The sequence below is a fragment of the Ciona robusta genome, chromosome 2 (genome assembly GCF_009617815.1).
Source record: "Ciona robusta chromosome 2, ASM961781v2".
Taxonomy (NCBI): domain Eukaryota; kingdom Metazoa; phylum Chordata; class Ascidiacea; order Phlebobranchia; family Cionidae; genus Ciona; species Ciona robusta.
The window spans coordinates 1,732,002-1,753,836 of NC_143236.1; the positions used below are offsets into that span (position 1 = coordinate 1,732,002).

Consider the following 21,835-nt stretch of genomic DNA (forward strand, 5'->3'; position numbering starts at 1 on the left):
AGCATTGGTGGTTCAGTGGTAGAATCCTCGCCTGCCACGCGGGGGGCCCGGGTTCGATTCCCGGCCAATGCAAACCCTTTTCACATTCGATAGAGTGTGGTTTATATATAGCCTTTGTATATTAATTATAAAACTGACCCATCTTTTAGCCAATATGTCAGAAGTGAAAAGTTACGCAGCATCTCCTACATGGTCTAGTGGTTAGGATTCCTGGCTTTCACCCAGGCGGCCCGGGTTCGATTCTCGGTGTAGGAATATGTTAGCATTGGTGGTTCAGTGGTAGAATCCTCGCCTGCCACGCGGGGGGCCCGGGTTCGATTCCCGGCCAATGCAAACCCTTTTCACATTCGATAGAGTGTGGTTTATATATAGCCTTTGTATATTAATTATAAAACTGACCCATCTTTTATAATATTACTTATAAAAACTTTTATATGGTATATTAATTATAAAACTGACCCATCTCGAAATGTTAGCATTGGTGGTTCAGTGGTAGAATCCTCGCCTGCCACGCGGGGGGCCCGGGTTCGATTCCCGGCCAATGCAAACCCTTTTCACATTCGATAGAGTGTGGTTTATATATAGCCTTTGTATATTAATTATAAAACTGACCCATCTTTTAGCCAATATGTCAGAAGTGAAAATTTACGCAGCATCTCCTACATGGTCTAGTGGTTAGGATTCCTGGCTTTCACCCAGGCGGCCCGGGTTCGATTCCCGGTGTAGGAATATGTTAGCATTGGTGGTTCAGTGGTAGAATCCTCGCCTGCCACGCGGGGGGCCCGGGTTCGATTCCCGGCCAATGCAAACCCTTTTCACATTCGATAGAGTGTGGTTTATATATAGCCTTTGTATATTAATTATAAAACTGACCCATCTTTTAGCCAATATGTCAGAAGTGAAAAGTTACGCAGCATCTCCTACATGGTCTAGTGGTTAGGATTCCTGGCTTTCACCCAGGCGGCCCGGGTTCGATTCCCGGTGTAGGAATATGTTAGCATTGGTGGTTCAGTGGTATAATCCTCGCCTGCCACGCGGGGGGCCCGGGTTCGATTCCCGCCAATGTAAAACGGCCAATGCAAACCCTTTTCACATCTATATAATGTGGTTTTTATAGCCTTTGTAGAGTAATTATAAAACTGACCCATCTTTTAACCATATGTCAGAAGCGAAACGTTACGCAGCATCTCTACATGGTCTAGTGGTTAGGATTCCTGGCTTTCACCCAGGCGGCCCGGGTTCGATTCCGGTGTAGGAATATGTTAGCATTGGTGGTTCAGTGGTAGAATCCTCGCCTGCCACGCGGGGGGCCCGGGTTCGATTCCCGGCCAATTGCAAACCCTTTTCACATTCGATATAATGTGGTTTATAGATTTTAGAGTAATTATAAAACTGACCCATCTTTTAGCCAATATGTCAGAAGTGAAAAGTTACGCAGCATCTCCTACATGGTCTAGTGGTTAGGATTCCTGGCTTTCACCCAGGCGGCCGGGTTCGATTCCCGGTGTAGGAATATGTTAGCATTGGTGGTTCAGGTAGAACCTCGCCTGCCACGCGGGGGGCCCGGGTTCGATTCCCGGCCAATGCAAACCTTTTTCACATTCGATAGAGTGTGGTTTATATATAGCCTTTGTAGAGTAATTATAAAACTGACCCATCTTTTAGCCAATATGTCAGAAGTGAAAAGTTACGCAGCATCTCCCACATGGTCTAGTGGTTAGGATTCCTGGCTTTCACCAGGCGGCCCGGGTTCGATTCCGGTGTAGGAACATGTTAGCATTGGTGGTTCAGTGGTAGAATCCTCGCCTGCCACGCGGGGGGCCCGGGTTCGATTCCCGGCCAATGCAAACCCTTTTCACATTCCATATAATGTGGTTTGTATATAGCGTTTGTAGAGTAATTATAAAACTGACCTATATTTTAGCCAATATGTCAGAAGTGAAAAGCTACGCAGCTAATTATAAAACTGACCCATCTTTTAGCCAATATGTCAGAAGTGAAAAGCTACGCAGCATCTCCTACATGGTCTAGTGGTTAGGATTCCTGGCTTTCACCCAGGCGGCCCGGGTTCGATTCCCGGTGTAGGAACATGTTAGCATTGGTGGTTCAGTGGTAGAATCCTCGCCTGCCACGCGGGGGGCCCGGGTTCGATTCCCGGCCAATGCAAACCCTTTTCACATTCGATATAATGTGGTTTATATATAGCCTTTGTAGAGTAATTATAAACCTGACCCATCTTTTAGCCAATATGTCAGAAGTGAAAAGCTACGCAGCATCTCCTACATGGTCTAGTGGTTAGGATTCCTGGCTTCACCCAGGCGGCCCGGGTATTCCCGGTGTAGGAACATGTTAGCATTGGTGGTTCAGTGGTAGAATCCTCGCCTGCCACGCGGGGGCCCGGGTTCGATTCCCGGCCAATGCAAACCTTTTCACATTCGATAGAGTGTGGTTTATATATAGAGTAATTATAAAACTGACCCATCTTGCCAATATATTAATTATAAAACTGACCCATCTTTTAGCCAATATGTCAGAAGTGAAAAGTTACGCAGCATCTCCTACATGGTCTAGTGGTTAGGATTCCTGGCTTTCACCCAGGCGGCCCGGGTTCGATTCCCGGTGTAGGAATATTTAGCATTGGTGGTTCAGTGGTAATCCTCGCCTGCCACGCGGGGGGCCCGGGTTCGATTCCCGGCCAATGCAAACCCGGGGGGCCCGGGTTTTCCCGGCCAATGCGGGGGCCCGGGTTCGATTCCCGGCCAATGCAAACCCTTTTCACATCCTATATAATGAGGTTTATAGCCTTTGTAGAGTAATTATAAAACTGACCCATCTTTTAACCAATATGTCAGAAGCGAAACGTTACGCAGCATCTCATACATGGTCTAGTGGTTAGGATTCCTGGCTTTCACCCAGGCGGCCCGGGTTCGATTCCCGGTGTAGGAATATGTTAGCATTGGTGGTTCAGTGGTAGAATCCTCGCCTGCCACGCGGGGGGCCCGGGTTCGATTCCCGGCGAACGCAAATCCTTTTCACATTCGATATAATGTGGTTTATAGCATTTTTAGAGTAATTGTAAAACTGACCCATCTTTTAGCCAATATGTCAGAAGTGAAAAGTTATGCAGCATCTCCTACATAGTCTAGTGGTTAGGATTCCTTGCTTTCACCCCGGCGGCCCGGGTTCGATTCCCGGTGTAGGAATATGTTAGCATTGGTGGTTCATTGGTAGAACCCTCGCCTGCCACGCGGGGGGCCCGGATTCGATTCCCGGCCAATGCAAACCTTTTTCAGATTCGATAGAGTGTGGTTTATATATAGCCTTTGTAGAGTAATTATAAAACTGACCCATCTTTTAGCCAATATGTCAGAAGTGAAAAGTTACACAGCATCTCCCACATGGTCTAGTGGTTAGGATTCCTGCCTTTTACCCAGGCGGCCCGGGTTCGATTTCCGGTGTAGGAACATGTTAGCATTGGTGGTTCAGTGGTAGAATCCTCGCCTGCCACGCGGGGGGCCCGGGTTCGATTCCCGGCCAATGCAAACCCTTTTCACATTCCATATAATGTGGTTTGTATATAGCGTTTGTAGAGTAATTATAAAACTGACCTATATTTTAGCCAATATGTCAGAAGTGAAAAGCTACGCAGCTAATTATAAAACTGACCCATCTTTTAGCCAATATGTCAGAAGTGAAAAGCTACGCAGCATCTCCTACATGGTCTAGTGGTTAGGATTCCTGGCTTTCACCCAGGCGGCCCGGGTTCGATTCCCGGTGTAGGAACATGTTAGCATTGGTGGTTCAGTGGTAGAATCCTCGCCTGCCACGCGGGGGGCCCGGGTTCGATTCCCGGCCAATGCAAAGCTTTTTCACCTTTGATATAATGTGGTTTATATATAGCCTTTGTAGAGTAATTATAAAACTGACCCATCTTTTAGCCAATATGTCAGAAGTGAAAAGTTATGCACCATCTCCTACATGGTCTAGTGGTTAGGATTTCTGGGTTTCACCCAGGTGGCCCGTGTTCGATTCCCGGTGTAGGAACATGTTAGCATTGGTGGTTCAGTGGTAGAATCCTCGCCTGCCACGCGGGGGGCCCGGGTTCGATTCCCGGCCAATGCAAACCTTTTTCACATTCGATATAATGTGGTTTATATATAGCCTTTGTAGAGTAATTATAAACCTGACCCATCTTTTAGCCAATATGTCAGAAGTGAAACGTTACGCAGCATCTCCTACATGGTCTAGTGGTTAGGATTCCTGGCTTTCACCCAGGCGGCCCGGGTATTCCCGGTGTAGGAACATGTTAGCTTTGGTGGTTCAGTGGTAGAATCCTCGCCTGCCACGCGGGGGGCCCGGGTTCGATTCCCGGCCAATGCAAACCTTTTTCACATTCGATAGAGTGTGGTTTATATATAGCCTTTGTAGAGTAATTATAAAACTGACCCATCTTTTAGCCAATATGTCAGAAATAAAAAGTTACACAGCATCTCCTACATGGTCTAGTGGTTAGGATTCCTGGCTTTAACCCAGGCGGCCCGGGTTCGATTTCCGGTGTAGGAACATGTTAGCATTGGTGGTTCAGTGGTAGAATCCTCGCCTGCCACGCGGGGGGCCCGGGTTCGATTCCCGGCCAATGCAAACCCTTTTCACATTCGATATAATGTGGTTTATATACAGCCTTTGTATATTAATTATAATCCTGACCCATCTTTTAGCCAATATGTCAGAAGTGAAAAGCTACGCAGCATCTCCTACATTGTCTAGTGGTTAGGATTCCTGGCTTTCACCAAGGCGGCCCGGGTTCGATTCCCGGTGAAACATGTTAGCATTGGTGGTTTAGTGGTAGAATCCTCGCCTCCCACGCGGGGGGGTTCGATTCCCGTCCAATGCAAACCCTTTTCACATTCCATATAATGTGGTTTCTATATAGCGTTTGTAGAGTAATTATAAAACTGACCCATATTTTAGCCGATATGCCAGAAGTGAAGAGTTGAGCAGCGTCTCCTACATGGTCTAGTGGTTAGGATTCCTGGCTTTCACCCAGGCGGCCCGGGTTCGATTCCCGGTGTAGGAACATGTTAGTATTGGTGGTTCAGTGGTAGAATCCTCGCCTGCCACGCGGGGGGCCCGGGTTCGATTCCCGCCCAATGCAAACCCTTTTCACATTCGATATAATGTGGTTTATATATAGCCTTTGTAGAGTAATTATAAACCTGACCCATCTTTTAGCCAATATGTCAGAAGTGAAAAGCTACGCAGCATCTCCTACATGGTCTAGTGGTTAGGATTCCTGGCTTTCACCCAGGCGGCCCGGGTATTCCCGGTGTAGGAACATGTTAGCATTGGTGGTTCAGTGGTAGAATCCTCGCCTGCCACGCGGGGGGCCCGGGTTCGATTCCCGGCCAATGCAAACCTTTTTCACATTCGATAGAGTGTGGTTTATATATAGCCTTTGTAGAGTAATTATAAAACTGACCCATCTTTTAGCCAATATGTCAGAAGTGAAAAGTTACACAGCATCTCCTACATGGTCTAGTGGTTAGGATTCCTGGCTTTAACCCAGGCGGCCCGGGTTCGATTTCCGGTGTATAGGAACATGTTTGCGTTGGTGGTTCAGTGGTAGAATCCTCGCCTGCCACGCGGGGGGCCCGGGTTCGATTCCCGGCCAATGCAAACCCTTTTCACATTCGATATAATGTGGTTTATATATAGCCTTTGTATATTAATTATAAACCTGACCCATCTTTTAGCCAATATGTCAGAAGTGAAAAGCTACGCAGCTAATTATAAAACTGACCCATCTTTTAGCCAATATGTCAGAAGTGAAAAGCTACGCAGCTAATTATAAAACTGACCCATATTTTAGCCGATATGCCAGAAGTGAAGAGTTGAGCAGCATCTCCTACATGGTCTAGTGGTTAGGATTCCTGGCTTTCACCCAGGCGGCCCGGGTTCGATTCCCGGTGTAGGAACATGTTAGCATTGGTGGTTCAGTGGTAGAATCCTCGCCTGCCACGCGGGGGGCCCGGGTTCGATTCCCGGCCAATGCAAACCCGTTTCACATTCGATATAATGTGGTTTATATATAGCCTTTGTAGAGTAATTATAAACCTGACCCATCTTTTAGCCAATATGTCAGAAGTGAAAAGCTACGCAGCATCTCCTACATGGTCTAGTGGTTAGGATTCCTGGCTTTCACCCAGGCGGCCCGGGTTCGATTCCCTGTGTAACATGTTAGCATTGGTGGTTCAGTGGTAGAATCCTCGCCTCCCACGCGGGGGGGTTCGATTCCCGTCCAATGCAAACCCTTTTCACATTCCATATAATGTGGTTTCTATATAGCGTTTGTAAAGTAATTATAAAACTGACCCATATTTTAGCCGATATGCCAGAAGTGAAGAGTTGAGCAGCATCTCCTACATGGTCTAGTGGTTAGGATTCCTGGCTTTCACCCAGGCGGCCCTGGTTCGATTCCCGATGTAGGAACATGTTAGCTTTGGTGGTTCAGTGGTAGAAACTTTTACTGCCACGCGGAGGGCCCGGGTTCGATTCCCGGCCAATGCAAGAGATTTTTACATTCGCTATATTGATGGTTATTGCCTTTGTGAAGTAGTTACAAAAAATGGTAGGTTTATAAAGAATGACGGAAAAATGCAATTCAATTTCGCCGACTTCAAGTTTTAAGTTGCAGGCAAAAAACAAAGAAAGTAATATTGACGTCACAGGAAACAATCGATTTTGACGCTAACCTATCTTTCAGCCTATATGTTATAGGTAAAGAGATCTTTCGCTTGTCCCACTTTGTCTAGAGTTCTATGGGAATTATGGGACACCGTTAGCACTAGTATTCCACATTTCTAGAATTAAACTCGGTAGGTTAACTACAAGTTGCAGAATACTGGTAATGTAAATATATTTCAATTTAGAGTCTATCTTCCCCAACATGGTAGTTTTGTATGTTTTCATTGCCAAACTTTGAAAGATTTTCTTTTAATTTAGTAATTTATACCTCAGGGGGTTTTCAACTATAAGATACTGATATAACAAAAAGATAATATTTTGAAAATATATTCTAAATTTGGTCATTTGCACCTGGTGATAGTTTATCAGAAATGGTTGTGCCAAAAACAAAGTAGTAATACCCAATTTGTGGCAAAAATAAAAACTTTATTAACAGTTATTATCTATTTTCTGTTATTACAAGTTCATATACATTCGTAGGATACAATATTTATCCATTGATGTTCGAACATTTCCCATTGTCGTTCACACAATATCACGTGTTATGCAATAATATAATGTATACTGTATAGGTAACATGTTAAAAACTATAGCAGTAGGGCAAAAAAAATGTTCAGACCTAATTTTTAAAGCGTGCAGTATTATTTCGTGTTATTTAAGTATATTCCTATTTATAAATACACTCGATAATCAAAATTAACAATAATTTTAAACTGTCCCATTTTATCCTGTGTGTTTTCAAATTTGTAAAATTTTACCTGTTGTGCGGATCGCTAAACAACTCCTCGTGTGTTTTATTATATGTTATTAAATTGGTGTCAATTAATAAAGGAATGATAGTACTAATTCGTACGTATTTCCCAAAAACCGTCATCTATTTTGATTTTGGAAATATTTGGCAATATGTGCTTAAGTGTCCCATCTTCCCCCATTGTACTATATATATTTATATGTTCCGAAAACTATTTGCATTGGCTGGTAATCGGTCTCAAGCCCCCTTGGTGAAAGCGAGTGTCTTTATTAATGTGGAGGTTTTACAGCGAAATATCAAATAGAACAACCGAGAGGACGGATATATGTTATTGTCGATTGTTTCCTGGTATATGTCACAGTGAGCAGTTTGTGTCGAGCGCTAAACGCTGACAGGGCCATCCAGCCGCAACAAAGGCTGTGTTGTGAATATCACAAGTTAAAGGTAAACATACAAACCAAAATTGTCCACAGCTGCGCCTATATTGCTTGATGCCAAACATTTGTTCGTTATCACGTCTTGCCACCAACAATATCTGAAATACCCAAGCCTTGACTAGGTTTATCTTTTGCAGCATGTAATTAAATCAGCGAGATCTCGCACTTCTGTCCCGAAAGCAGAAACAAAGTTTGACACAATTTAGCGAAATTAAATAATTCCGCTGATAACTTTAACCAACACATATTTTTTTCAGTAGTGGATCCAGTTGGCAGTTAATATACTTTTTTGATTTTTGGAATGGTTATCACTGTCAAATACCTACTGAAGTATGGCCATTCTATGTCATGTTATGTAATTTATTTTAAGTAAGTTTACCAAAGCCACCTCTTAGTCATTTATCGGGTCAATGAAAGATACGGCGCCAGAACGAACTGGTTCTCACCACCTTAGTACCGCTATGTCACATTCTTGGTTTCATTGCATAATAGCGTTAAACCAAACGAATCGCATATCCGTGATGTGACTATTTTCGGAAATAGTTTGCACACCTAAAAACGACAACCCTTTAGATTGTTTAATTAACTGCTTAAACTGAACGAAAATCTATTAGGAAAGTATTTTATACACCAAGTTTGCTTCGCGGTCGACCACAACGGTAATTGACAATTTAACTACTACAATCGGATTCGCTTAGGTGAAAATTCGGGTATTAATGAATCATATACACACTTAACCTCCTTTGATTAAGAGAAAGTATTCACGGATCATTAGGGACATGCCGTTTACATTTGCAACTTGCCTGAAAGCGTCCAAATATTAAAGCTTTAAGTCGGACCGACTTTTGGGTTCGGCAAATACTGACAAAATGCTTGGGGCAACAATATTTTTGGTTACGGCTGGTTGCCTTCAGGCGACCTGTTGTTTAACCCACAACAGTAGGGTAATATGCAGTGTTAAGACACAGGAAATCAGCGGTGTTACTCGCTTCTAAAACACCTACTCTTTATCAACTGGTACCGAAATGCCCACACGTATACTTGAATATAAGGTAACGCTCACATAAGACAAGTTCGTTGAAGGGACAGGTGTTGTTCAGTATTGAATGGTTATGACACGAGGTATAGTTAAAAAGTAATGAAATGTTAGTTAAGCTTGGTATACAGTGATTCATTGTACCAGCGTAATACGCAAGGTTGGTTGTGACATCATCCCGCGGTTTGTGAAATGCGAAGTAACCGGACAAACACGAAGTCTGCCAACAGCAGTTTTGTTCATTATCGGGAGGTTTGTTCACGGTAAAAAGGTCGCTGTACGTCAAAAGTAAAAATGTTGGTCGTTTAGTTTATATACAGCCATATTTCTTAAACACATCAATAGTATTATTATAGATCATTTAGTAATAGTGCATAGCGAGGGCAATATGTCTACAGAATCAAAGGAAAAGATTGTGGTTAAATTTCAGGTGTAAAATATTACTTCGACTCGATGGAAATGACATGTTTGGATAAGTACAACCATGGCTCGGATTAAACGAACCCGAAAATAGTCGGTTTACATGGCGTAATAAGAAAGCGTGGAAGTTTCGCAGGTCAACTGACCCATAATTTACGAAAAACATGTATTTTTACTGTTGATACCTTGTTTCCGCTGCGTAGCTAGCCGTGTTTTGACATTTATACTGTGTATAATGATCTAAAGAAAACTTTACTTGGTTTGTTTAGTACGAAAAACTTTAACGATATTTAAATAAAAGAACATTGTCACGCCAAAACTGCGTTTGACTCATACGTAATTTCAAAAATGTAAAATTACGTATTTTATGAAACAAGATAAAAGATTGCATTGGCCGGGAATCGAACCCGGGCCCCCCGCGTGGCAGGCGAGGATTCTACCACTGAACCACCAATGCTAACATGTTCCTACACCGGGAATCGAACCCGGGCCGCCTGGGTGAAAGCCAGGAATCCTAACCACTAGACCATGTAGGAGACGATAAACGGTCGCTTAAAACATGCTTATACGAGACGCGCGTGCTTTGGCACTTAAAGTATGACGTCAATCCACAGTTCTCGATACAGGATGTGCTAACGAGCCATTGCTTGGTAACTCTAGCCACATATAGCGTTAAGCAATGTTCGACGCATTCCTTTATCTGTATAAAAAACACTTACCCGCATATATGTTTTAATTGCTCAGTTTCATGGTAAATTAGAGTCGATGCGACAATTTGGTCACAAATAGTCTATTGACATTGCTACACGACGCAGAAATAATTCGATTTAATTCCTTTGTTTGCACTCGAAGAATAACAAGCTCCGACCTGAAGCTGGGACGAGTAGTATAATTGCAGTTATTTGGCGATAAAACGATTTAGTTGTTTTTCTTTGTGTTTGGCGTGGGAGAAACAAAAGCGGAGTTCCTGCTGTGTTATGTCACTATAGACCTTGTAATGTCACGCCGCATCTTTAATTCTCCTTTATAGGTCACAATTTAAACATAAACAAAGGACACGATCTGGGCGAGGCGATAAAATACATCGTTTTCCTCGTAACATGAAACCACCGCAGATATTTTTAGGAATGACGTTGGATACCGGTGAGGTTCGGCCCCATTTCTACGGTCAATTTTATCACAACACCAGCAATGAATCATTAGAAGTATCAAGCGGTGCGGTGGTACTAAGTACCCGAAGTAAAAATAGCCACAACCGTAAATACTGTTGTTAAAATATAGATTCCATATGGTCGTTTTAAGTTCGGTTCGGGTATAATATACCTGTAACGTTGTAACGTTATACATTTGAAAGAAAGCGTTTTGGTGCAGTGACCCGCATTACGTCATCGCTACTGACCACTGGAGTATACGAGGCGACGAAAGACTCGAAACCCACTTGAATGTCGCGAGATGACAGCTATCTGGCGCGGCATAATCGTCGCCTATTAAATTTTCCAAAACTGCAGAAACAATGTCCCGAGGACAACCAAAATATAATTCAATGGAGATTTAAGAAGGGCCCACTTGTTTAAATGCGGCAAATTACCTTGATAAAAAATAACGGGAGTTTTTGGTTTCTACGAATAGACAAATTAGCTTCATAAGCCCTCCCAATTGGTGCTTTAATTGCTTTGTTCTGTTGAAAAATACCAGAAAGGAAGGCAACGCACTCGAGTTATAGGAAAGATGACAGTGGAAACTTATTTTTATTCCAACACAATGAATGTTTGTTCTTCTCTTACCGAAATGAAAGGCAAGATCATCCTTTAAAAATAGCAAATCATCATTGGCGACTATTATTAAAGGGGAGTTGGATTAACCTTTTACGTCTTCAAATTTGACAGAAAATTTTGACATAAATCACTCGGGTAAAATAGAAACAACATTGAAACCACGTTAAACCAGCAGGCCACGTGAAGGCGAAGGCAACAATGTGTGGGTTCGTTGTTGAGGGAATTGTCGAGATAACATAATTGATATCGGAATAAAAGGGGAACCGTAAAGCTATCACAAAACCCTCTAAATTTATATTGAGCAAAGACAATATGAACCGCTTACATAGCTTGTATATCAGACCGCGAAATATAAGCCTCATCTTTTCTTAGTTAACAGATTTCCAACAATATAAAACAGATTTAAACCTGCTAGCACGGGTGTGACATGGGATTATTATACAACGCGCTGAGTTAAATTAAGCCAAGTATTGTTACCATTACTTCAAATACATATGAAGGAAATTGAGATTACGCGGCCGATGACGCAATAATCACTGCTGTTTGTGACGCACGTAAGCCGGTTTGTGGCGTCACGAACGACGCTTATTGGCAAGCAGATAAAATATTGTTTAAACCGCTTTGTTTCGGCATTAGAGATGTTTTAAATGGGATATTGTTGATTTCGGAAATTGCACAGCAATTAAATCTGCGAGGGTCCTCTGGTAAACGCCGTTCTGTCGTGCCGGTGCAATGTTGTTTTGCTCCATTTCCTGAGCTTCTCGCATTACGTTCAATTTCGCTTTGCTGGCACCGAACGACAAGCAAGAGCGTAACTTGAAGCAGGAGACCTGCTGCGACGACTTACGTCATCGCATACACGGAATTGTGACGTCACTTTGCCATGTTTACCTATTGAAGTGCGGCAGTGAGCAAGTTAGGCGACGAAACATGCGGCACAATTCGATAAACAGAGGCAACAACATCCGGTGCATTATTCCATCACAATTCCCTACGGGAGAGATTTATTCAAGGGAAACTTAGCAAACAGAACCTGCTATTACGTCACAATTACACTTCCGTAACTACTATTTGGCTTCCGACACGCGCGTTTTAAGGATTTTCAGATTTGTAAGCTTTAGCTCCAATATTAGTATGTGACCCAGCTTATCCGGGCGCATGGTTCAAAAATGCGTTACTCATATGACCAGTTCTTAACATTACATAACCTGACATTTATTCATATTGATTTACTCTAAACGAGCTACTTTTGGTTTAAACAAAGTCGTGACAGTATTGTTTTAATTAAACTAACAAGCTTCGTCTTCGGTGAAAGCTCGTCATTTTACTTAACATTTCACAAACAATAAGTGCTTTAAAGTATGAAAACTGAAATCGCTTTAGAGTAAAGTCGCATTCTTTCCACTTGTTGTTTTGCAACAATTCATTACATGAGGCGGGACAAGGTGTGTTTACAGCTAAAAATGATGTCGGTCCTTGAGAAAGATAGAAAACGTGACGCATTTACAGTTAATATATTCCGTTGTAGTGTTTACCTTTACTGCAAAGCTTTTATGTGGTACTTTAATATGCACGATCTGTGTGTCTTTTAGCGACCGGATCGAATGCTTACACTCAGAAAGTCCGTTCCGGTGCCATTTGAACCCGCATTGTGACGTAACAAGGGTTCGAGTTTAGAAGAGGCGCCTACATTGGAGACTTTCCCATGGACTCTACATGGTTTAAGCTTTTGTAAAATGGGCGTAGGGGCGCTAAGGGTCCACACTTATCCTAATTACCCCTTACTATGGGTTTGGGCAACGATATTGTTTAAGTTGTCGTCTGATATTCTGCACAGTTAAGTTTCAAGGATATTTTTAAACTGGGCTTGGGACAAACCATCCGGCTAATGGGAATTTAAAGTGGTACACGTTCGTATATATAACTGCAAATTGTTGCCTGCGCTTTACTAAGGTTATTTATATACACATGGGCGCCACGTAGCTTAAATAATTTTCCTTGGTTTCAATTTGTAGCAAAGGTTTTAAACTAAAGTGTATAGTAAAAGAACGAAAGTATACAAAAGCAAAATATGCGTTCAATCGTATCGTTTCTCCTTGTACAAAACCTAATATCTTGGTTTTAATAATACCTAGAATCTATAGATAACAACGCTGAGAACGCAACGACCGTTGTGCTAGTGTATCAATTCATTCCCGTCAATCATTTGCGGAATAATAGCAGGGAACGCGGAAGTTGGTGGGGCATGTTTTGCTTGGGAGGAGTTCCCATACAAAGATCGTAAAGGCCACATTCAAGTGTGGTTTCGAAACAGACGCGGTGAAGGCGTCATTTTCTCCTGCGTATATCGTCAGGATTGTATGAACTTCTAATTTAACTTTAAATACAAACGGTCGATATCCAGAATACGCTGTCAAAATAAACAATTAAGTCGGCTCCGGGGTGGGTCGTGCGAAGAACTGAGCGTGACAAATAATCTGGCGCATTGCACCCAACAATAACATTATTGCGTCGCCTATTTGTTTTCGCAGCTTGGTTGCCCGCGTCGCAAACCTTACGATATCGCGCGGATATTTCTCGACGGAGATTAACGCTCGTTGTCGCATCAAGGATAGACCGATAACACGATTGCGCAAGAAGTTCGTCGAGTTAATACTAACAAAACATGTTTTCGTTCTTTCGGATTGCCAAATTATACAATTGGCGATCACAGTTGTTCGTATCTTAAACGTTCGAAAACATTCCCTGTCTCCATAACCGAGGTCGTTAGGGACAGAAATAAATTATTAAAGCTTGATCTCCGTTACAAAAATATTTAACTTCCCAAAATACATACGGTGGAATTTAAACTGTTTTATCGGGACTGCCGAACCAACAATGTGGTATTTTTAATGGATACAACTTTGACAGAAAAGTTTCGCAACGTTTCCGTCGAACATATGAGTCATTCAAGGTCATAGCATTAAGTTCATATGGAAGTCGCACCAACGCTAATCCCGCCCGCTGATGCTTCGAAACACAACTGTCAAGCTCTAAACCCATTAGTGTTTCCTGCTCCGAAAGCAGCTTTAGTTGACAGATGTGAAAAGTTGAATTGACGAAACACCTTTTGTTGAGCGCCTATAGGTGGGCTGCGACCTTCAGAGTTCGCCTGCTTTGCCGTATGTCCAATTGCGCAAATTTATGTAAATTAGGTCGTACAATGTTCAAGGGAAAGTTAGGACAAGCGACTAGTCTCTTTGTGTACGAGTGCAATATTAAACCTTTTTAGTCTAACAGGTTTTGGTTACTGCAATTGAGTTTAGTGCTTTTTTTAAATAGCTTCGTGACGTCATATAGTAGGCTGGAGAAGATGGGACACCTTTTCATTCAATTTTCTTGTCTTATTTAATTGTAAATAAAAAAGGCCTCACGACTTCCATAGACCGTTGTTATTTGTTTAAACCCCGTCAAGATATATAGATAGTATGTGCTAAAGGTGACCATCCTCCTCCACACTAAGATCTTGTAACTTCACTCACTTACCTTACATATCATAAAGCACGGCATCAACCAACGTCAACGTCGGGTTTTCATTGGCATGGAGATGCTGGGTTATTAAACAATGCAACTGACAAACTAAAATTTTAATCCCGTGTAGCCAGTACATGTCTCATCCATACGAGGCTTCAAGTGCTGTGTAAACAATGGTAGACGAACAGATGCAGTCGGGCTCGGTGGTGCATTGTTATCAGACGTTTGTGCGCCTAATTGGCGACGCGCGCGAGTCGCCACACGTCGTTGTCCATTATGAAGAAAAACTGGGATAACGAAGAAGGCTGCAGGCAGGGCGGGGGGTTTAAATTCGCAACAATCCGTTGTCTTTGCAGTGTCCCATGATATCATGAGTACGTTATGGCTAAATACGACAGAAAACGCTATAAATCGGTACGGTGTACTGATATTATTGGTACTTAGGATATTAGGGGGTAAACATTTCATTGTTTTACGTGCATCGAAGAATAGACATTTTGGGCCACCATACATGTGGGGCGGAAATAAAACAAAGAATTAAGAATTCAGGTTAAGACGACGATATCCAACTGAGGCACTATTCGCGGTATGACGTCAGACGTCCTTTTGTTTGCGTCACCTAAAGATAGTGACGCTGCGTGATCCAGACCTCGATGTTGACTTATTAGGTTAAACAGGAAACTCTGTAGGGTATCATTTTGCGATGGGTAGAGAAAGGGTTTATAAATATAAACAACCAGGAAGTACGTGGAATGGTCACTCAGTGGATATTTAGTGTAAAAGTAATCGACGTGATGATTAGTTCATCTTGTTATTATTTAAAACTTGCGCCTATAGATTTGTGTGGTGCTACTTGTTAGCGAAAATTGTTTTCAGCTGATAAAACCAATTCTCCAAAGTTTAAATTATTTTAGCGTGATTATTCGCGAGGTGTGACTTCGTGATTGCGTGTGTATCTAACAATCTACCGTTTTGGAACCGCTGCAGCCGTGGAACCTGAAATTAAGGTCGGTTGCTTTGATGGCGCTCCAGGCCAGGCGCAGTGGTTTTAGCGATCGAGCAGTGCAGACGCGAAAAAAGGCGACGGCGCCTCGACAAGTAAGCACACTTTGCATTCGAACAGTCGTGGCGCGGACGAGTGCACTGCAGGGTCGAGCGATATGGGTTAAGTTTTCGGGGCGGATGTTATGAAAAGTTTGACATGGTTTACATCCCAGCGTTTATATGCTAAGCGACAGAGCTTAAGATTCTGTTGTAAGAATAAACCGCTAAACTCTGTAGTGAAGACAGATCCGCCGCGGTTATTGTAGCCAGGGTTTTAAACTGTTGGTTTGGATTGTACGGGATTTTTTACTAAATTAATGGTTCGTACTTTTTGCAGATTATTAGTTAAAGGTTTAGTTACAGAAGATTGGCATAATGTACAAGCTGTCTATTTCGAACATGCTCAAATACTGTGTTTGGGCCGTCGTGATCTTCGTGTTTCTCCAGGCCGGAGAATCGAGCGTCGAAGCCCGCAGAAGAAAACGAAAAGGAGCCGATGTGTCAGGTCCACCATCCCGACGTCATCGCAAACATAATAAACTGAACAGAAACAATCACCATGCACTTGATAGTTCGTTGACGAGTACCAAAACAGATGACACCCATACGAAAACGATAATTGACCAATACATTAAATCGAGAAGACGAGGAAGCCGGAAACAAAGCAAGAGTTACACTGTTAAGAAGTGGACGGAAGCAAATGTCACTGTCGGCACGAAGGTTGACGAATTAAGCCTGAGCAATTTGGAGCAGTCTCTCGGGAAGTTCGGCCATCATTCGCGCAGGGAAAACATTGTTGGAAGAGTCATCCACATCACCGATCCTGGATTGGAAAACAGTCATCACGGATGCGGACACACCATGTCAAACCGACATATGATCCCGAATAATGAAACTTGGGTGGCGCTCATTAAACGAGGTTACTGCTACTTCTTCAACAAAATCAAGCTCGGCGAAAGATACAACGCAAGTGCCGTGGTGATCTACGATGACAAGCCAGGAAAAATTGAAATTATGAACACTATAGGTGAGTCGGCTTGTTTGTGATGTATTTTTGGGTAGCGTAACGAACTTGACCGCGAATGGTGCTTGCTTATTAACTGAGCTGTGCACAACAGCGGATTGGTTAGCAATTACCAAGCGGTGACGTAAATTTGTCTGATTGGTTAATGAGACGGTTTCACGGTCGGTGCGATATTGTGATGGTACGACGAACTTGCCAGTCGACCATCCGGTCTGTTGTTGTTGAACCTGCGAGGATGAAGCTTCCGCTTACACATCACATTGTTCTCGAACAATTGGCATTGTCTTTGCGTGCAAGGCGGCTACGTGGTTGTAGCGGCGGCGGCAATTATTCGTCGCACTCGGCTGTGGTTATACGTTAATGCGCGCTAATTCGGTGAGCTTAGATTTTAAACCTTTCAAAGACAAGGCTGAAAATGGCGACCACTTTATGACGACAAAACCGCGCGTCATGCATCAATGCACGCAGCGTTTCTCAGTAAACATCACTTAAAATGCCGCAGCGAAATCCCTTCCTTAGCATAGTAGGTCATTGTTTCGACTCCCAATTTAAAATCATAACGAATCGAATATCTTGTGGCATGATTTATAATGTCACTTGCGACCGCCAGAATGTGGCAACTCACTTCTACCATTCCGGGACGACCCGACGTTGAAATTGCCGGCTTAATATTTGCTTAGCCGTGTCACTCTATACGATGTACACACACAGCTCGGCGTTCCCCCTACAGTGTTTTAAAGTCATAACGATTCGATACGCGTCGCCCAGAGTTGCCTATCTTCTGGTTTCGATCGATGTGAGTGGAAGCCTCATAAGCAAGCGAATCGTTTCTTCGCCATATGCGGTTACTTTAAATTTAAATATTTGTCCGAAATTACCTTGGTATGTGTTTGTTTTTTCATTAACTACGAAAGTCAAGAGCTTTAGTTTCGGAGACCGCTGAAACCGAACCCCAAACTAATATTGCGAAGCAGTTTGTCATTCCTTGGGCCTTGTATAGCTACTTGGTAGTAACCGTTCATGCTTCTTTCGGCGAGACGATTTTACCGTGTGAACCTTCCGACGTTGGACGTGTTTACCCACCGCAACGAGAATGCAAGTGGCCAATCTGGGGTTAAATTAGCCGTGCTCTCTTTTGTGCCGAGCTATTGACTAACACAAACAGCCCGTCAGTACTTTCGCACTGGTATCCAATTCCTGGGTATGTGGTTCGAATTGCTGGGACAACCGGGGAGGTCTTTTAACAACAAAACCGCCATAATTGAATTTTTATGAACGATGTCAGTGTCGCATCTGCTAACCCAGCAAATTAGACTTGAGTGGGCCGGCGGTCGCGTTTTATGGCGCAATAAAGTCCATTATAATGACTCATATCGGCGTTAGAACTGGATAGTCTAGGTTAGAGCTTTTACGATTTGAATCCATCAACGTAAAGACATCATGCCACGATCAGACGACACCCCGCGAAGTGCAGTCTGCAATTGGCCGCTGATTTATCGCCCATTGTTTCAATAGCATCGTCACAAAAGATTTTCGAGCGGACTAGGCAGCGGGAGGCCGACATGGTTTTGCCCATTCGTCACGCGTCACCGGACAGGGTCGTGAGGTCACTCGATCGTAAATGAGCACTGTTTCGTAATAAACTTGCTGGTTCGCGCGAATGCGGTTTCGACGCATCCATTTTTCTACCATCTCGGCAGCGACCACCCGTACCGCCTATCGGGTGCGTTCAAAGCCCCAGTAAAGCTGATATCAGAGTTTTTATACTCTTTGTAGTTTTAAACGCAAGTAATACTAACTTATCGCATACCGCTGACATTATGCGGTGAATTTAAGAATGATTCATTCGCCGATCCTTGAGTTTTCATCTCCTATGAAAACCAAATGTCCGCCATCAAAGCGAGACACGTTCATAGATTCAACCGTTTGTGATTTTAACTCTTGCTTCTAAAGTAATCCGCCCATCAAAGGCACAATGGCCCCAATTTTTGCAACAAACAAGATTCACTGTCGCCCGATAGTCGCCACTTCTCCTCTTATGACGTCGCAAACACTTGTCCCATTGTGGCAGCTCGATGCACGCGACGGCAAGACGGCGATATCACGACCGCCACTCTTAGTTGAGAGCCTTGTAACAACTAACAGGTGGAGTCGTAAGTGAAACTGACGGGAAACCGAAGTTGTTCAAGCCACCTGACAAGAGCAGCACGACCACCTCCACGATAATTTCGCTGTTTGTTGAGATTGATGCGCGGATTATACACGCGGCTGTTCGTCCCATTTCGAAACGAGGAAATCCACCAGGCTGTAGAAACAACTAGCGCAACACGCCGGGCGGCGATTAACGTTTTGTGACGTCACACAGGATGTGGACGATCGCGAGTAACACGGAATCGATATTTGCGAGGGCTTAAAATTCTCGTCGACGTAAAACAGGAAACTGTTGGTGGAGAAATTGGTTTGTCGTGCGAACCCCAATTCACGTTTGTGTTCGTTGTCAGTTAGCTTGAGAATCGAACTGATTTTATCTATATTACCGAACCAATGTGGTCCAATGTGCCCGTATGTTAGCTGGATTGTTGGCCTGTCGACGCGATTCGCAAACGTTTTTTCCGTGACTGAGCTCACGCGGTTACTAAGCGGTATACATCCTTTGAACATAGTCACTGGACATTACCAGAAGTGAGAGCCCGCTCGTAAAAATAGTTTCCTTTGATGAAGCCGTCTTACTGCATGTTAGGCTATAGCGCTACAAGGCCTTAGACACGAACCCAGTAATTACGGCCTGCACGTCACGGTGTTACAATAGCGAGCACTTTGGTATGAAAATTGCAGCGTTTTCGTATCGAGAGATGTGCGGAAAGTAAGCCAGTATTCTGCTCTCTCGTATTGACGAAATATTTTCTTGCGATCGAGTTGACACGAAAACCGCATCTTATCGAAATCTGTGTTAATTGGAACGATCGAATGTAAATTGGCGTGAAAGTTACACTATAGTATGGTCGGTACTTTCTTCTCGAAAACCTACTTTTATGTTTAATGTTAGTAAATATGTCACATAGGGTTGAGATAAAACCGAGTCGATCGGTCGTCCTAATCAAATCTCTGTTCCCAGTATCTAGGTTATTCTGATACCCTACATGCCTTGTCCATTAGTTTGCTTAGTTACTTGTCTAAAATTGGCTTGTTTGGGCGATAAGGCTCGACATCGGATCACCGACGATCGCCACAGTCCACAAGCCGGTTATCTGCCGCATTTATCGGGTTATTAGCGAGCGTTTTCTTCATGACGAATCAGACATAGCCCAAATCTGTCAGATTGCTGATAGCAAAGGCCATCGTTTTGCGCAAAATAATAAGTCTCGACTAGGAGCTTTAAAAAGCAGCTCCTTTAAAACTCGTTAAGTTTTTAACCCTCCCCGCAAATAAATCGACCGATCGCTGCCAATGACGTCACCATTCTTTGATCAACAAAATACCCATTGTTCAAGTGCATGGTTACGTCATGGAACGAATGATGCTAAGCGAAAGAGGCAAGCGCTAACCACAGCAAAGAGGAATTTTCAGGGTAAGACCAAATCGGTGGTCGCCTAATGGAAAACTGATTTTGTTAAGAATCGCTCGAAAGTTGATAATCGTCGAATCCAACGCAATCTAATCGAGAAAAGTGCTAAGTGGCAAGTTAGAGGCCGTGTTCACCTAGAAGGTTGTCGTGTAGAAGTGGCTCGCCTATCTGAAACCGAATCTCGTGGCAATTAGCCGAGCGCTCAGCTTAGGAATTTTCTCATTACGTTGCTTTGCGGCTGCTACGTAATCCTCGCTGGCAACGTTATAAGCGATGATGTCACCCGCAACAGCAAACAACAATCGGTCACTGACTTTGTCGAAATTTACGATATTTGCGTCTTGGCGCCGAAAACCGCATGCTTCACACCAGGCTTAAAATTAATTAAACTCTCTTCGATTTCGGTAATCGAACCGAACGAAACCAACAATTTAGTCGCCCGCCCTGTAACTTCGTCTAAAATTAAAACTTCAAATTTAATAAAGCTAAATCGGCACCGATACTTTGATATTTAATACCCAAACCATGTCTATATAATGTAATTAGAAATGTAACGCGTGCCTTTCTTTTACAGGAACCAATGTCGTTTCTTTGATGATTAGCCACGAAGCTGGGATTAAGTTCGCCAAGCTCGCTGACTCTGGCCTCAACGTTTACATGAACATTACTGTGGGCCGTGAGATGCGCGATAGAGTCAGAGAGGTCTACAAGCAGCCAGTTGTATCCACATACACGGCACCAGAGGCAATCGTAAGCACGCTGGGGGTAGAAGGAGGATCCGGGAGTCGGATCTCGCCGAGTCTTCCTGCAATCTTAACCCTTGTTGCGACTCAGCTCTTTTTTGTACTTTGTGTGCTTAACGAAAGATGAAATTGATTCAAAAGAGACTTACGAAAGTTCCTCATTCGTGACGTCATCGGTGACGTCACTAAAGCAACTGGCCCGCGAAGAGGAGAAAAGGGTTTTCTATATTGCAGTGGAACGTTCGTATCAGCGTGATTTTTATTTTATTTCAAAGTATATGACTTTATCAAGATAAGTCCATCGGTGCATGCCAAACACATTACAACTTTCCTTCGCGATCACCTACCTCACACATTGCATGTAAAAAGAAACGCCTGCAGTAGTTTTCATCGGAAGCTCAACTCAGTGTGTTTATGCATGCAACTTTTGTCACTAGTCACTTTCACACTTAGATGTATTTTTATGTCACTTTAAGTTTGCGACCACGCGTATATACTTTTGTGTTTCTTTCACATATGGCGTCCACAACATACGCACCACTTCTAGTTAGTTTGATTATCATATTTACTCAACTTGATCATCAGCCACACACGCATGTTTGATACTTCTGGAGTTACACAAGTTCCCGTTTTGACTGTTTTCCTTATTCAATCTTTTTAGTGTCGTTTTAGTAGTTTTTTTGTTAATTTAGAACTGTAATTTGATATCGCAAATTTTTGGTATGAATAAATCAATATATATATATAAATTTTAGTCCTTTCTTGGGTAAAAATATGTGAGTA

General features: G+C 43.0%; 1 protein-coding gene and 21 non-coding genes across 22 annotated transcripts; 20 read left to right on the top strand and 2 right to left on the bottom strand.

Moving 5' to 3' along the window:
* The first annotated feature begins 1 nt into the window (after position 1).
* Trnag-gcc (transfer RNA glycine (anticodon GCC)) lies at positions 2-72 on the top strand. Its single transcript has one exon. It is a non-coding gene; the product is annotated as a tRNA-Gly (tRNA).
* A 190-nt stretch (positions 73-262) lies between these two features.
* Trnag-gcc (transfer RNA glycine (anticodon GCC)) lies at positions 263-333 on the top strand. Its single transcript has one exon. It is a non-coding gene; the product is annotated as a tRNA-Gly (tRNA).
* Positions 334-475: 142 nt separating this feature from the next.
* Trnag-gcc (transfer RNA glycine (anticodon GCC)) lies at positions 476-546 on the top strand. Its single transcript has one exon. It is a non-coding gene; the product is annotated as a tRNA-Gly (tRNA).
* A 111-nt stretch (positions 547-657) lies between these two features.
* Trnae-uuc (transfer RNA glutamic acid (anticodon UUC)) lies at positions 658-729 on the top strand. Its single transcript has one exon. It is a non-coding gene; the product is annotated as a tRNA-Glu (tRNA).
* Positions 730-736: 7 nt separating this feature from the next.
* Positions 737-807, top strand: Trnag-gcc (transfer RNA glycine (anticodon GCC)). The gene has a single exon. It is a non-coding gene; the product is annotated as a tRNA-Gly (tRNA).
* Positions 808-918: 111 nt separating this feature from the next.
* On the top strand, positions 919-990 carry Trnae-uuc (transfer RNA glutamic acid (anticodon UUC)). The gene has a single exon. It is a non-coding gene; the product is annotated as a tRNA-Glu (tRNA).
* Positions 991-1,776: 786 nt separating this feature from the next.
* Positions 1,777-1,847, top strand: Trnag-gcc (transfer RNA glycine (anticodon GCC)). Its single transcript has one exon. It is a non-coding gene; the product is annotated as a tRNA-Gly (tRNA).
* Positions 1,848-2,016: 169 nt separating this feature from the next.
* Trnae-uuc (transfer RNA glutamic acid (anticodon UUC)) lies at positions 2,017-2,088 on the top strand. Its single transcript has one exon. It is a non-coding gene; the product is annotated as a tRNA-Glu (tRNA).
* Positions 2,089-2,095: 7 nt separating this feature from the next.
* Trnag-gcc (transfer RNA glycine (anticodon GCC)) lies at positions 2,096-2,166 on the top strand. The gene has a single exon. It is a non-coding gene; the product is annotated as a tRNA-Gly (tRNA).
* Positions 2,167-2,556: 390 nt separating this feature from the next.
* On the top strand, positions 2,557-2,628 carry Trnae-uuc (transfer RNA glutamic acid (anticodon UUC)). Its single transcript has one exon. It is a non-coding gene; the product is annotated as a tRNA-Glu (tRNA).
* Positions 2,629-3,471: 843 nt separating this feature from the next.
* Positions 3,472-3,542, top strand: Trnag-gcc (transfer RNA glycine (anticodon GCC)). The gene has a single exon. It is a non-coding gene; the product is annotated as a tRNA-Gly (tRNA).
* A 169-nt stretch (positions 3,543-3,711) lies between these two features.
* On the top strand, positions 3,712-3,783 carry Trnae-uuc (transfer RNA glutamic acid (anticodon UUC)). Its single transcript has one exon. It is a non-coding gene; the product is annotated as a tRNA-Glu (tRNA).
* A 7-nt stretch (positions 3,784-3,790) lies between these two features.
* Positions 3,791-3,861, top strand: Trnag-gcc (transfer RNA glycine (anticodon GCC)). Its single transcript has one exon. It is a non-coding gene; the product is annotated as a tRNA-Gly (tRNA).
* Positions 3,862-4,051: 190 nt separating this feature from the next.
* Positions 4,052-4,122, top strand: Trnag-gcc (transfer RNA glycine (anticodon GCC)). The gene has a single exon. It is a non-coding gene; the product is annotated as a tRNA-Gly (tRNA).
* Positions 4,123-4,570: 448 nt separating this feature from the next.
* Positions 4,571-4,641, top strand: Trnag-gcc (transfer RNA glycine (anticodon GCC)). Its single transcript has one exon. It is a non-coding gene; the product is annotated as a tRNA-Gly (tRNA).
* A 364-nt stretch (positions 4,642-5,005) lies between these two features.
* Positions 5,006-5,077, top strand: Trnae-uuc (transfer RNA glutamic acid (anticodon UUC)). The gene has a single exon. It is a non-coding gene; the product is annotated as a tRNA-Glu (tRNA).
* A 265-nt stretch (positions 5,078-5,342) lies between these two features.
* Trnag-gcc (transfer RNA glycine (anticodon GCC)) lies at positions 5,343-5,413 on the top strand. Its single transcript has one exon. It is a non-coding gene; the product is annotated as a tRNA-Gly (tRNA).
* A 490-nt stretch (positions 5,414-5,903) lies between these two features.
* Trnae-uuc (transfer RNA glutamic acid (anticodon UUC)) lies at positions 5,904-5,975 on the top strand. Its single transcript has one exon. It is a non-coding gene; the product is annotated as a tRNA-Glu (tRNA).
* A 7-nt stretch (positions 5,976-5,982) lies between these two features.
* Trnag-gcc (transfer RNA glycine (anticodon GCC)) lies at positions 5,983-6,053 on the top strand. The gene has a single exon. It is a non-coding gene; the product is annotated as a tRNA-Gly (tRNA).
* Positions 6,054-9,774: 3,721 nt separating this feature from the next.
* Trnag-gcc (transfer RNA glycine (anticodon GCC)) lies at positions 9,775-9,845 on the bottom strand. The gene has a single exon. It is a non-coding gene; the product is annotated as a tRNA-Gly (tRNA).
* Positions 9,846-9,852: 7 nt separating this feature from the next.
* Positions 9,853-9,924, bottom strand: Trnae-uuc (transfer RNA glutamic acid (anticodon UUC)). The gene has a single exon. It is a non-coding gene; the product is annotated as a tRNA-Glu (tRNA).
* Positions 9,925-16,020: 6,096 nt separating this feature from the next.
* LOC149739884 (uncharacterized) lies at positions 16,021-21,801 on the top strand. The gene is made up of 2 exons (XM_089872094.1): positions 16,021-16,747; positions 20,884-21,801. Exons 1-2 carry the CDS (start codon positions 16,096-16,098, stop codon positions 21,177-21,179), a joined length of 948 nt encoding a protein of 315 aa, XP_089728220.1. The 5' UTR covers positions 16,021-16,095; the 3' UTR covers positions 21,180-21,801.
* Positions 21,802-21,835: the final 34 nt, after the last annotated feature.